At 41.9% G+C, this 14,487-nt stretch overlaps 1 protein-coding gene across 28 annotated transcripts in view; it reads left to right on the plus strand.

Moving 5' to 3' along the window:
- The window catches only part of MACF1 (microtubule actin crosslinking factor 1), a 338,401-nt gene that overhangs the window by 228,503 nt on the left and 95,411 nt on the right, over nt 1–14,487 (plus strand). For all 28 annotated transcript variants that reach the window (XM_086716531.1, XM_086716529.1, XM_086716541.1 and 25 more), the window contains 9 exons: nt 1,969–2,118; nt 3,400–3,633; nt 4,980–5,183; nt 7,316–7,834; nt 8,633–8,809; nt 9,076–9,199; nt 10,011–10,219; nt 10,599–10,916; nt 13,564–13,730. In XM_086716531.1, the coding sequence (XP_086572657.1) occupies nt 1,969–2,118; nt 3,400–3,633; nt 4,980–5,183; nt 7,316–7,834; nt 8,633–8,809; nt 9,076–9,199; nt 10,011–10,219; nt 10,599–10,916; nt 13,564–13,730 (2,102 nt within the window). The remainder of the gene's footprint in view (nt 1–1,968; nt 2,119–3,399; nt 3,634–4,979; nt 5,184–7,315; nt 7,835–8,632; nt 8,810–9,075; nt 9,200–10,010; nt 10,220–10,598; nt 10,917–13,563; nt 13,731–14,487) is intronic.

Here is a 14,487-nt window from a genome sequence, read left to right on the forward strand (position 1 = left end):
TTCTTTTTAGTGAGACTCTACCCTCACTGTGCCTCATTGTTTCTGACTTTCAAGTGGAAGTTCAATCTCCAGCCCTAGTTTCTCCTCCTTTCTCCCCCAGGAGTCGTTTGAGGGCCATTAGGAACATTTAGGTACTCTGAGCTCTTGAGAAGAATGGTTTTGAAATGAGTTTTATTCTGGGGCTTTTCAAATGATTGACAGTAATATTCCTTGACCACCTTCAAACAGCTGACAAATTTTTATCAGAATATTAACTTTTTAGCACTTTAAAAATAATTATTATTTTCTAGCACCTTTCTTCACACTGTAATGCCTAGTGCTCATTCAATTATGGAAAACTGTGTAGAATCAAGGATGTTACATTTTGAAAACAAACCATCCTACCACACATAACCCTCTTGCAGAACTCAACATAATTGCATTAATGGTGACATCATAACCTAAAAATACCAAAAATGATGCTTATGCCATTTTTGCTGTTTGAAAAGTTGGAATTCAGCAAGATGCTATTAGAATGTCATTATCACCAGCAATCTGTCTCAGGGTCGCCTTTATTAAATATCGTGCAAAGTCGAATTGAACTTTTGAGTTAGGCCTAGAGGAAATTAGGTTGGTCAGTTCCGTATGTCCCCCATTACTGCTTACCTGCTCCAACTGCATTGAAATTGAAATAAAATACTAATGAAACCCTTTAGGTTACTTTCCAAATCTGAAAATTTGCCACATCCTCACTTGGGAACTTATATAGCATGGTGTAGTTTGTGGATAATTAACGCAATAGTATTGGTCTGAGCCACTTTAAGATATAGCCTGGATCCAGGGTAGACCGCAGAGCTGCAGCAGGTGGTAGAACTGCATGTGAACATTCTCTCTGAGCACATAATTGATTCCACAATGTTTATTAACCTTGTTATTGTCAGAAATGCTCTGCTTCTCTCTATATTTGCCCTGAATGCATGTGTATGTCCGTGTGTTAACTTGTTTGCTTTGCTTTTTTCAGATTCAGTCTGCACCCATCCTAACCCATGAAGATCCCGTTTTACAGCTGAAGAGCTCTTAGGAGTTCTCTTCCAGAGCCCTTCTATTTGTCCTAAAGAGGGGGAGAGAGGGCCAATTTGGGCACCTGTTTGTAAGTGCAGGTGGCTAAAACACCATCAGAAGGTAGAAACTGGTGGAAAATGGTTCCAGAAGGATGGTCAGGAGAACACATCATGCTCAATGGCTCAATTAGGTGCTTCAGTGTCATGCAGCCAAGATGAGATCTGGAGAAAGGATCAGGCACAGAAACATATTCCCTCCCTCCCCCGGGGCCTGGCTTTTCTCTTTGATATCAGTGTAGATACCTAAAGGACTGAGAAAGTTGCTATTCTTGGGCAGTTTCCTTCTCAAAATAGCCAAGCCCCTCATGCCTGGCATGTAATCATTCCATTTAATGGGTGTCTACATCTGTGAGACATTTAATTTATAAAGTCAGCTCAATTATTAAGAAGCTCAGTTAGCTTATGAATTATCCAGTTCCTTGATTTTTTTTCTTCCTAATCCAGTCCTTTTAATTTTCCATATTTTAACTTTGTATGTAGCATATCTTCCAGTTCTGGTGGAGGAATTGATTAAAACCACTAATTTACTATTATCACCATGATATGAATATGAATTTGAAGCATCTGGGCTCTCTGTTCTCCATTTCCAGGGATAATCCAGATAACAGCAGTCTGGCAAAGGAACTCCCAACCAAAACCTGGGAGCATTCTCACCTGAAATTATCCAAACTATTGACCTGGGTCAACAGACTGTCCAAATGAGGGGAGCTTTCAGAATATGACTTCTGTGCTTTTTCCTGTTCTAATCTCTCACCAACTTTTCCATCCTAAAGATATAACATTCCTGTTCCATATTTCAGGGAGTTATCTTCTATTTGTAAAAATGAGAATTATTAATTATCTCTCGGCCCCTTTGCATTTTAATTAGACCCTGCAGAAACAACAAAATACCTGTTACCAGAAACTGGACGATCTTTGCAACTGGCTAGGACAGGCAGAAAGCACATTGGCAGGCCACCAAGGTAGAGCCACCCAGCAGGATCTCTCCGCTTTGCAGAAGAACCAGAGTGACTTAAAGGTCAGTATGAGTTAATTCATTCTTCTCATTCCTTCAACAGATATTTATAAAGGCCTGCTATGTACCAGGCAACATAATGGTAAACCTCCCTGTTCTCTTGAAACTTACAGTCTCATGGGAGAGACAGACATTACACAGATCATCATAAAAACGAGCATGTAGTTATTAACTATGGTATGGATAAAGGAAAAGTTACACAAGAATATATAACAGCCAGACCCAATCTTGTCTAGGATGTCAGAAAAGATTAGTTTGAAAAAGTGTCACCTTAAACTGAGAAGCAAAGGGTATATAGGAGTTAACGCACAGAGGCATGGAAGGAGGAGGAGACTGTGCCAAGTACAATGTATTCAAGAACTGAAAGGAAGCTAGTTTGGTTGGACTGCAGTGAGCAAAAGGAAGATTAGTGAATGATGGGAGGCAGGATCCACATCCTGCTGGGCCTCGAAGGCCACATTAAGGATAAGGAGTGATGGGGCACCTGGCTGGCTCAGTTGGTAGAGCATGTGACTCTTGATTTTGCGGTAGTGAGTTCAAGCCCACGTTGGCTAATCTTTTTTAAAGATTACTTTAAAAAAAGAAGAAGGAGGGGCGCCTGGGTGGCGCAGTCGGTTAAGCGTCCGACTTCAGCCAGGTCACGATCTCGCGGTCCGTGAGTTCGAGCCCCGCGTCGGGCTCTGGGCTGATGGCTCGAGCCTGGAGCCTGTTTCCAATTCTGTGTCTCCCTCTCTCTCTGCCCCTCCCCCGTTCATGCTTTGTCTCTCTCTGTCCCAAAAATAAATAAAAAACTTTGAAAAAAAAAAAAAAAAAAAAAAAAGAAGAAGAAGGAGAAGAAGTGATAACCAAGGAAGTATAAGGGAGAAACCAAGCCTTGACTCAGCTGGAATCCTACTGTCAACTCCTCTTTATAGAAGAATGATCTCTTTGAAGATAACTCATTGCAAAATAAACATCATGTTTGTGGGGAGTCTCCTCTTTTGTCTTCATCAAATGTTTGCTTAGAAATTTAAATTTTGCTTAGAAAATTAAATATTAGAAATATTTAATTTAAATATTTAATTTAATATTTAATATTTCTAATAAATATTAGAAAATTTCTTAAGTAAAAAAATCTTAGAAATTATTTGCATTGGCTTAGACATAAACCTTAAAGCAGATTATAGTGAGGGACACACATCTGATGCAGGTCTGTGTCATGCTAGCCATTCCATCTTCGCACTGTTAGCAATCTTAGAAGAAGTAACACTGAAGTCTCTACCATCCCTGTGTTCGTGTGTTAAGGATTTACAGGACGATATTCAGAATCGGGCCACCTCATTTGCCAGTGTTGTCAAAGACATCGAAGGGTTCCTGGAAGAGAACCAGGCCAAGCTGAGCCCCCACGAGTTGACAGCTCTTCGGGAGAAGCTTCATCAGGCTAAGGAACAGTATGAGGCTCTCCAGGAACGGACACGGGTGGCCCAGAAGGAGCTGGAAGAAGTGGTGACTTCAGCCGTACAGCAGGAGACTGAAAAGGTAACCAGACTGCTTTGATACTTGGTATTTTTCAAAAATGAAAATTTTGGTACCTGGCAAACAAGTAAAAGGTATATAATGAAGGGAAACTCATTGCCTTACAGAGAACAGAATTATGAAAAGGGGTTACTTTGGAGTTGGTCTGTGAGTCATATATGTATCTATGTGTGTGTGTATTTACAGTTTATTTATTTGTTGTGAGAGAGAGAGAGTTTGGGAGAGCAGAGAGAGAGAGAATCCCAAGCAGGCTCCTCACTGAGAGCATGGAGCCCAATGTGGGGCTCGAATTCATGAACTGTGAGATCCTGACCCAGGCACCCCAGTCAAGATTTATTTGTATAAGAATCATCCTGAAGGACTTTAAGTCAAGTATAGTTGGTGGGAAGTGCATATCACTTACCCCACCCCCCCCCAGAGAAACAGATTTTTTTTTTGCTATCTGTGTACTCACAGTCCTCCAATTGAAAAATGTTGGAAAGAACTTAGTGAAGAAGGGTAGTACACTGAGGAAGAAAGAGCAAATGGCATATTTCAAACATGAATCTATACTGATGATCCAACAGCACTAGGGGGAAGTAGGTGGGGGGGTCTTAGTGTGCCACAAACTATCCCCAGGCTGCCCCTATAGATTCAGTGCAAACTGTGGCACTGGTACAAGTCTAGGAGTAGGTAAAGTCTCAAACCGCTTTCTGCACCCCCCTCAGCACCGGCAGATTGAATTAAATCCTTTGCCTGGCCGCGGACTCTGACACTAATGGGGGAGGTGGAGAATGTGGAAAGGAGAAATAAGTTACCTGAAGGGGAATTGTGAAATACATGAATGTTTAATAAATTAAAATACTTGAACAGTCAGATAATGGAATTTGAGAGGCAAATTTTAGAACTCAGTGCTCTGTGTGGCAGAAAAAAGGATGGGAGTAGTCTGCATTTCCCTTAGGGAAGGGCAGCAAGCAATGAGTGTGACTGTGCTGTTTCTGACCCTACCAAGCCAGGCTATCATTTCCACACACCTAGAAAGGATTCTGTGAAGCCTTGCTGGGAAGCCAGGATCAAATCCTCTATTAAAGCCCTTTTAAATCCTGAAATTTGCCACCCACCCCTGCCCCCTACTCACTTTTTTTTTTTTGAGCAGTGAGATACAGACAAAATCTAGAGATTGTTGTAAGTAATTGTTTTTCAACAGATTTAGAAGATGCTCATTCTTTTTTGTGGATGCCACGAATGTTTATACGTAGTCTTAGAGCTTCTCTTCTTCTTTAGCATAAAAGTCTCACCTTTTACTTAATTTGTTCTTGTATAGCCGAGTATCTAAGGTCTTCTTACTAAACCTCTTCTATGGCTTTCAGAGTAAAGCAGCAAAGGAACTGGCCGAGAACAGGAGTAAGATTGATGCTCTCTTGGATTGGGTGACTGGGGTGGGATCGACTGGCAGACAGATGGAGCAGCTGTCAGGAGCTGGCCTGGGGAAAGGAGCCATGGACACCACTGATGGCCACAGGGCAGTGAACCAAGCCCTGGAGGAGCTGGACAAGCAGTGCGAGAAGATGAAGGTGAGGATGTTAGCTTGTCCTCACGATGCCAGGGGCTCTCTGCCACCCCAGGCAAGTCACCATAACCTCCTTGCCCGTAAATTCTGTGCGCACTTCTCAGTTCATGCCCTCTTCAATACTTCAGCAGCTTTGACACCGTTGAAATACTGTGTGCCTTGGTTTCCAAAGCAGGACTCTGCCCCAGTAATCCCTTTTCCTTTCCTCTGGCCAACTTGTGAAATACTGATGTGCTTCCGGGTTGTTGCCTAAGCCTATTCTCATCTTTCAGAATATGCTTCCCTTGGGTAATTTCATCCACTCATGACACTTCACTTACTATTTATACTAGTGAATTCCAGTATGTATTTGTCTCCAGCCTTAATGCCTGTGCTGAGCTTCAAACCAGTACATAAATCCATCTGCCTATTTGTAACTTGGAACCACAAACAGCTGAACCTCAAAAACAGAGCTCCTGTTTCCTATAACACCCCTCCCCCAGTCAGATGTGTTCTCCTTCCTCTACTTCCACATAATTGTCTGAACTAAACATCATCCTGGGCTCCTTTCTCTCTCCTTTCCCATCCTTGCTCTAAAATGCTATATCCCTGATCGAGCCTTTTAGTGGTTGCCTGTTGCCCTCAAGAAACCATTCCTGACTATTTATCTCTATTCCTTTATTCATTATTCAGCAAATATTGAGCACCTGCTATATGTCCGGCACTGGAGTTAAACCAGTGAACCAACCAGATGAACCATCTCCTAGAATATTAACTGGCATGTGCAGGCATGACTGAAAAACAGTATGTTTAGGGAACTCAGAAAACACATAGATTACCTATTTTAGTAGTGATATCTTCATAGCAAAGAAAATTTGGCTTAGCTAGAAATCTTCTATTGAATGGCCTTTGTGAGTCATTGCTGTGTTTTGTATTAGTAAGATTTTTGCCTCTTGCATGCTATTCTATGGTTGGAGATCCATTGTAGGGTGTCCCCCAAAGCTGTGGCAGTCTTTTAACAGCACAGAGCAGAAGTGGGTCTGCTGTCACAAGGAATGTCCTGATACTTGTTGCTGGCAGTAGTCAGCCTGACCAAGGGGCATCTCCATCCCAGGAAAGAGACTGCCTTACTCATGGGTGGATGAGATGGGGACATCTGGGGGGGTGTACAGACAAGCTATGGTACTGCCCCTTACTATTTACTTGAGAAGGAAATATTTGTCACCCCAGCTTCCCTGAGGTGATGTTGGAAGCTGACACTGTCAGGTTGCTGATACAGGTTGAAACTGGACAATATTCCAGAAAAAATTAGGCTGTTGTCCTGATCCTAGGTAGTTGCATAAACTATAGGTAGGCAGGAACACTGGCTGAACTCCCACTGTTGTCTAATAGACTCAGGAAGAACATTTTAAACAACAAAACAAAACAAACACAGCTCCCTAAAATAACTTAAATCCCATCAAAATAGAAAAAGGTCCACGTGTAACCATGTAGCTATAGCACATACAAATAAGAAATACAAATTACTTATGCTATCCAGAAATACATTTTACTCTCACTAAAATTTAAATTGTTTATTTAATGAATTAATTTTCCAAGAGCTTTTCTAGTTGGGACCGGCTTCATGGATATGTAAGTGACATATTTCACAGCTAAATATTTGCAGTTTTTATACTGTCATATGTCTGGCTTATCCAACTTACTTTCCCCTTCCATTAATGTGAGTAGTTATCAGCTGGCCATTTGTACCTTCTCTTAGGCTTAGGATGGTTTAGTAAAGACAGCCAGATTCTAGTCTCAGTTTGTCCCTTAACTGTCTGGGTGACCTTAGTCAAGACATATAACATCTTTCTGGTATCCCTTATCCTAATATGTTTAATATAGATATTATATTGTCTGCCTACATTGCAGGTTGTGTCCCAAATCAGTTGAGATAATACATGTGAAATCTCTTTGAAAAATGTAAGATCTTGTATGTGTCAGTTCAGCTGGGATTAGTATATGGCATAATCCTTAGAGAGTGAGAGATATTGGTGGTTTTTTGAGCAGCTGGAAAAGTGGCCTATTGAGATCTTTCTCTACTTCCAGCTGTAGATACAACCAGATTTTTGTGGTGTACCTGCTGATTGTCCTTTGCTTGGGGGGATTTTTTGCCAGGCCCATCACCAAGAATTGCTGTCTCAGCAGCAAAATTTCATCCTGGCCACCCAGTCTGCTCAGGCCTTCCTGGATCAGCATGGCCACAACCTCACCCCCGAAGAACGCCAGGTGCTAGAGGACAAGCTCGGAGAGCTAAAGGGCCAATATGCCTCTTCCCTGGCCCGGTCGGAGGCGGAGCTGAAGCAGGTGCAGACACTGCGGGACGAGCTGCAGAAGTTTCTGCAGGACCATGAAGAGTTTGAGAACTGGCTGGAACGGTCTGAGAGAGAGCTGGAGAACATGCATCAAGGAGGCAGCTGCCCCGAAGCCCTTCCCTCCCTGCTGAAGCGGCAGGGCAGCTTCTCGGAGGATGTCATTTCCCACAAAGGAGACTTGCGATTTGTGACCATCTCCGGACAGAAAGTTTTAGACACAGAAAACAGCTTTGAGGAAGGCAGAGAGGCATCAGCAACTGGAATGTTAGTGAAGGGAAAACTGAAGGATGCAACAGAAAGATACACTGCTCTGCATTCAAAGGTACCAAGAAGTTCCTGATGGCCTCTGGGGGAACAATCACAGCAGCCCTCACATAACTATGCATGGTTTCTGGGGCTTAGAATAAGAACCTCAGGACACAGTGAGTGAACTGATTTGTGTATTGACCACAGGCAGAATGTGTTTATGAGCTCTGCAAAAATGCAGAATGTGGAGGCCCACGGGCTAATGCCTGGTCCCAGCAGTATCAGGGGTATCATGTCTCGCTCTGGTAGGGAAGGTGGATGGAGGTGCTCGCTTCCTGTATCCTGATCAGCAGATGTGGGCTCGCAGGAGACATAGTACAAGGAAAACTTGAACCACATACACAGTCTTTATTCCTAGACAGAGCATCTAGGTAAATCCTTACCTTCTTCCCTAACAGAGAATTCCCGTTAGCTCCCAAGATGTATAATCCAGTCAGTTCTTCTAACTTGTATTGTGCATTTTGCCAACATCTCTGACCTCACCAAAAGGAACGCTTTTTGTACCTCCTAGTCCCTGCCTTAGCCTGCAACCTGGTGTGCATTTCTTTGGTGGCTTATCATATAACTCACTAAATCTTCACAGGTCTATAATATAGTTGGGGTGAATAGTATGGATCAAACAGCAGAGGCCCCACTTGTAGAAGATGGTTGCTACTTATCTGTCCATGGAGTCCCCAGAACTACCCTCAATTGTAGTTCTAGTGAGATCCCTTTAACAAAGCCAGGCTTTTCTTTGGACTGTGCCTACCTACAAAGCTGCTGCCTCTAGCCTGCCCTTGCATAAATCTGCTTTCCCTTTTTTTCTCCCTCACAGTGTACACGATTGGGCTCTCACCTGAACATGCTCCTAGGCCGGTATCAGCAGTTCCAGAGCACTGCTGACAGCCTGCAGGCCTGGATGCAGGCTTGTGAAGCCAACGTGGAGAAGCTCCTCTCAGATACTGTTGCCTCTGACCCTGGGATCCTACAACAGCAGCTTGCAACAGCAAAGGTAGGCGGGGACACAGGCTGTTCTAGCACATGGGATGGAGCACCTACCACAAGATAAAGCAAATACTCTCATAGGTTAAAGGCAGTGGTTGGGATGCCTCGGACAAGATCTGGTTCCTAAAACAGTTAATTCTAACATCTGTGGGTATGGATAAACAGCATTATTCTTCATAGCTCCAGCAGCATCATGCTAAGGAGCTCTCGGTTCCTAGAACCAGCTTTGATTACTCAGAGGTTTTACTTTTGGCTTTTTTCATGGACAAGCAGCAGTTGCAGGAAGAATTAGCTGAGCACCAAGTACCTGTAGAAAAGCTCCAAAAAGTAGCCCATGACCTCATGGAAATTGAAGGAGAGCCAGCTCCAGACCGCAAGCATGTGCAAGAAACTACAGGTATGAAGCAGCAATAACAAGAGTGCTCCCTTAATTCTTAGTATGTACCACTGTTCTGTAATACATCACACTATATCGTGCAAGTATCTGTGGTGCCCGCAAGGGGCTGAGGATACAACCGGCAATAGCTCACCCTCGAATGAGCTTTGTCCCTGCACCATTGACCGCCTTTGCAATCTGGTTTCAACTCCTCTCCCCAGGCATTCTGCCTTCTAGCCATGCCCTGCTTCTTTCCTTTCCCAAGTAAACTTGTCATTTCTTCATTACTTGACCCCTGAAGTTTTCCCTATGGTTTAACTGCTAACATGTATTGAGTGCTTAGCATGCGTGATGAAATCTTGCTCAAACTTCTAGCTGTACCTGAGAGGTTTCTTCCTTTGTAAAGTCCTGACTACCACCTCCAACCCCCAAAAGAAATAAAAGATAAGAAATAATTATTCTTCCTTCAGGCTTCTCTAGTACATTACTCTTACCATCAATATAACACTGAAGATTTTATTTTTATGGTTAATTGTGATGTGCCTTTTGCTGCCTATGCTTGCTTTTATGGTCCTAAGTTTGCAGAAGGCAAGGACTCATCTTAATTGTCTTCAGTCCTCAGCATCCAGCACAATTTCTGGCATTTAGCAGGTGCTCAGTAAACAGTGCGTTGTGAATTTGGCTCAAATATAAATTCACTTGAAGCTTATTCTTTCTTTTTGTTGTAATGTCTGTTATTATTGTAATTAACATGTGCAATTTAAATACATTCTTTTTAAAAGCACAACACAAAAATCATGTCCACACTCTTCTTATGGCCCTCATTTTCCAGATTCCATACTCAGCCATTTTCAGAGCCTCTCCAGTAACCTGGCTGAGCGCTCTGCTCTGCTGCAGAAGGCAATTGCCCAATCTCAGAGTGTCCAGGAAAGCCTGGAGAGCTTGTTGCAGTCCATCAGGGAAGTCGAGCAAAACCTGGAAGAGGAGCAGGTGACATCACTGTCATCGGGAGTCATCCAGGAAGCCCTGGCCACTAACATGGTGAGACCAATGCCCCCAAGAGTTAGCATAGAGGATGTATTTGCTGTGTTCCAGAATTTCATCACTTTGAAAAAGTATCAGAAGAATTCATTCCCATGAATCTTCTAATAAGACTTAGTGATGATGATTAATCCACATAAAGATATTTCTACCCAATTTCCAAACCATTGTTAAGCTCGAGGAAAAGCAGTGCTACAGAGTCACTGGTGGAATAGGCTGGAGAACTAAGGGGATGGGTTGTATGGTATCACAGAGGCTCAGTTGCAATCCAACCTTCCTTGAGGAAGGGAGCATGTAATTATGAGAAGTTTATTGGTTTGTGGCTCAGATATCCTAGGATAAGTGAGCCAGGAGCTGACAGACACATTTTTGGTGACAGAAATTGAAGCAAGACATTGCTCGGCAAAAGAGTAGCTTGGAGGCCACCCGTGAGATGGTGACCCGGTTCATGGAGACGGCAGACAGCACCACGGCTGCGGTGCTGCAGGGCAAACTGGCGGAGGTGAGCCAGCGCTTCGAACAACTCTGTCTACAGCAGCAAGAAAAGGAGAGCTCCCTAAAGAAGCTTCTGCCCCAGGCAGAGATGTTTGAACATCTCTCTGATAAGCTGCAGCAGTTCATGGAAAACAAAAGCCGGATGCTAGCCTCTGGAAATCAGCCAGATCAAGATATTGCACATTTCTTCCAGCAGATCCAGGTGAGAATATATCTGCCAAATTGGCAGAACAAAGAGAAAAGAAGGGCAAGGAGGGGACCAGCACTCACTGAGCACATAATACATCAGTCAGTGTACTAGAAACTTGACCTGCGTTATCTTAAAGAATTATCACAACCGCCCTGTAAACTAGATATTGTTTGTCCATTTTTTAAAAACAAAGCTGAGATTTATTTTTCACTCATTCTGCATGTTTAACCCAGATCAGTAGGGCTACTTAGTCCGTCACGGTCATTTTCAGGGATTCAAGTTCACGGGAACTTCATCCTGCCATATGTCTTCATGACTACCGCTGCAACAGGGAGCAATCAATCAAATCCATTCACATTTCATTAGTTAAGGCAGGTTCTATACCTGGCTTTCAAGGGGGTGGAGAAATGTATTCCTACCATATATGTAGTTGGTGCAGAGTTGGAAATATTTGGTGAGGAGTATCACCTGTCACAGATACAGATACATATGCTGCTGGATTGCTAGGTCATAGCGTATGTCTATGCTTAATTTGACCAAGTAGTGGCCACCTTGGCTCCACAGTGGCTGTACTTGCCCACGTTGCCACCTGTAGCACTTCAGCATTCCAGTATCCCCACATTGCTGCCTTGGGTTTATCCAGCTTTTTCCATGTTAAAGTAGGGTCTCTGGGTTTTGTTTCGTATCCTGTCCTTTTTGGATTTTGTTTTGAATAATTGCAAACTTATAGAAAAGTAGAAGGAATGCACAATAAACACCAGCATACTTTTTACCTACATCCTCCTCCCTCCAACAAGATTTCACCATTTTGCATTCCCACCAGCAGTGCATGCAGAATATGTTGTCAGCATTGGAATTTGTATTAATCTCATTGAGAAAATATGAAGTTTCGATGTGGTTTTAATTTTTATTTCTTCTCTGATGAAGTTAAGTATATTTTTATACATTTAAGGGCTTTTATTTGTAAACTATTGGTTCATGGCCTTTACTGTTTTCTGTCAGGAGTTTGATTTTTGTTTTTTGGGTTTTTTTCTTCTTTCAACTTATAAAAGTTCTGTATTAAGGAGATTAATTCTTTTTATGTGATCTGTTGAAAATCTTTTTTCACAGTTTGTCCTTTGTCTTTTGCTTATATAGTGTTTTTGGCCATGTAAGGGGTTTTTTAATTTTTACACAGTAAACTTTATCACTTTTTACTGAACATGTATTTTTGGTCATAATTTGAAAGCCTTTTGCCACACACAGGTGAAGGAATTCACCCATGAATTCACTTCTAGAACTTGTATGGTTTCTTTCATTCTTTTATATTTGAATCTTTTCACATTTTAAGTTTATTCTAAGATACAGTGCATAGTATGAATCCAAGTTGATCTATCTAGTTGTTCCCAATACCATTTCTCTGAAAAGTCCATCTTTTCCTCAGTGATTTGAGAACTCATCTTTATCATATATAGTTTATCCGTATAGGCTCAAGTCTATTTCTGGATTTTCTGTTCTTCTTTGCTGGTCTGTCTGTTCACAAACCATAGCGTACTGTTTTTTATTCTCAGGCTTTATGGTATGTTTTAGTATCTAGTAGGGCTAGTCTCTCCTTTCTTGCTTTCCTTCAGCATTTTTCATATCTATATTTGTATGTTTATTTTTCCATGTGAACTTTAGAATCAACTTTATTAGTCATAGGGGGAAAAGTTAGTAGTTTTATTTGGGTCATGTTAAATTTATTCATGCATGCATATATGCACACATATACATACACACATATCTTTATGGATATCTTTCCATTTATTGAGGTATGCTTTTGTGTCTATCAGAAATATTTTAAGGTTTTATTCATAAAGCTTGCTATTTTATTGGATTACATCATTGTTTGATTAATTGTATTGATTCTCTTGGGTTTTTTTTTTTAATTTGTTTTTTAATGTTCTTTTTTATTTTTGAGACAGAGACAGAGCATGAGCAGGGGAGGGGCAGAGAGAGAGAGGGAGACACAGAATCCAAAGCAGGCTCCAGGCTCTGAGCTGTCAGCACAGAGCCCGATGTGGGGCTCGAACTCACACACTGTGAGATCATGACCTGAGCTGAAGTCGGATGCCCAACCAACTGAGCCACCCAGGTGCCCCGTTTCTCTTGGGGTTTTATAAATACACTTCATATAATCTGCAAATATAGTTTTACCTCTTCTTTTCAAATTTTTATGCCACAGGTTGTTTTCTCTTACCTTAATCACGTTGGCTAATATCTTCACTACAGAGTTAAATAATAGTTGAGAGAGTATGTTTGTCGTGTTTTACAGAAGAGAGAAGCTATGGAAGCTCAGAGAAGTTTAATAGCTTAAGATCACAAGCCATGATTGATTTTCAGAAGTCTTTTTGACTCCAAAAACCTCCATTCTTTTCACTTTGCCATGCTGCCTCCCAAATCTTTGAACATTTATTTAAAGGAGACAAGACTCCTTTTAAATTCCTAGCCATTCTCAGGTGGATTGGAGAAATCCTCCATATTTATTGCTGTAGTTGGTCCAGAGAGCCTCTTTTTTTGTTCTTTTTCTACAGATTAGAGGGAACTTGCCCCAGATTTAATAGAGCTTTTATTTTTTTTTTAGAGTATACTTATTTATAATGATGAGAGGATTTACTACATTTCCTTATTTGCCTAACAGGAACTGAATTTGGAAATGGAAGATCAACAGGAGAACCTTGAGACTCTCGAGCACCTGGTCACTGAACTGAGCTCCTGTGGCTTTGCCCTGGACCTCTCCCAACACCAGGACAGGGTACAGAACCTCAAAAAGGACTTTACAGAGTTACAGAAGACAGTTAAAGAAAGGTGAGTTTTCATATATGTCGGTCAATTCGGGGAGCTAATTTTTTCTTGCTGTTGAATGAAATGCTTTTCTTTTCCTCCTTCAGTAGAAAATATGGCATCGGGCACTCTGCTACTGAGTCCTAGGAGTTGGAAAGTGCCTCTTTCAGGCAAAGCTATTCAATCTACTTGGTCCTTAGTGGTTTTCTTTTACTAAATAATGAATTCCTTCTCAGTGATGGAGCTCAGTTCCCCTCTGTACAATCAAAGGCCCAGGTCACCTAGACCCAAAAGAACAAATTTGGGACAGCAAGTAGGATTGTGGCAGGATTTGAAGTAAAGACAAAAATTAGAAGAAACTTTGCAGATGTAATTAAGGGTTATATTGGTTCTCTCTCTCTCTGTCTCTCTCTGTCTCTCTGTGCTTGTTTTGACCACATTTAAGTTGCTGTTTTAGAGGAGTGTCTGGATTCTTCTTTTAAGGCAAACATGGGAATATATGACAAGGGTAGCTGATTTCAGATTACCTGCTGACTGTTGAGAAGCCATGATTCCATTAGAAAACCTCATGTGGGTTTAGGAGCTTGATAAGACTTCTCTTGGTTTAGCCATATATATAACCTTGATTAGGCAAGTGACTGCCTTGGGAAAGTGACCAGAGAAAAGCAGTTGCTCAAAACAGTACTGTAAGCAGCAGGTTATTTAGTGGAGAGGAGGGGGATAAAGGCCAGGAAGGCTGGTTTTTCCTATGCTCAGGGCCGTTTAGCTGTATGAAGAACCA

This window comes from Puma concolor, chromosome C1, assembly GCF_028749965.1.
Source record: "Puma concolor isolate L17-30 chromosome C1, mPumCon1.1.hap2, whole genome shotgun sequence".
NCBI lineage: Eukaryota > Metazoa > Chordata > Mammalia > Carnivora > Felidae > Puma > Puma concolor.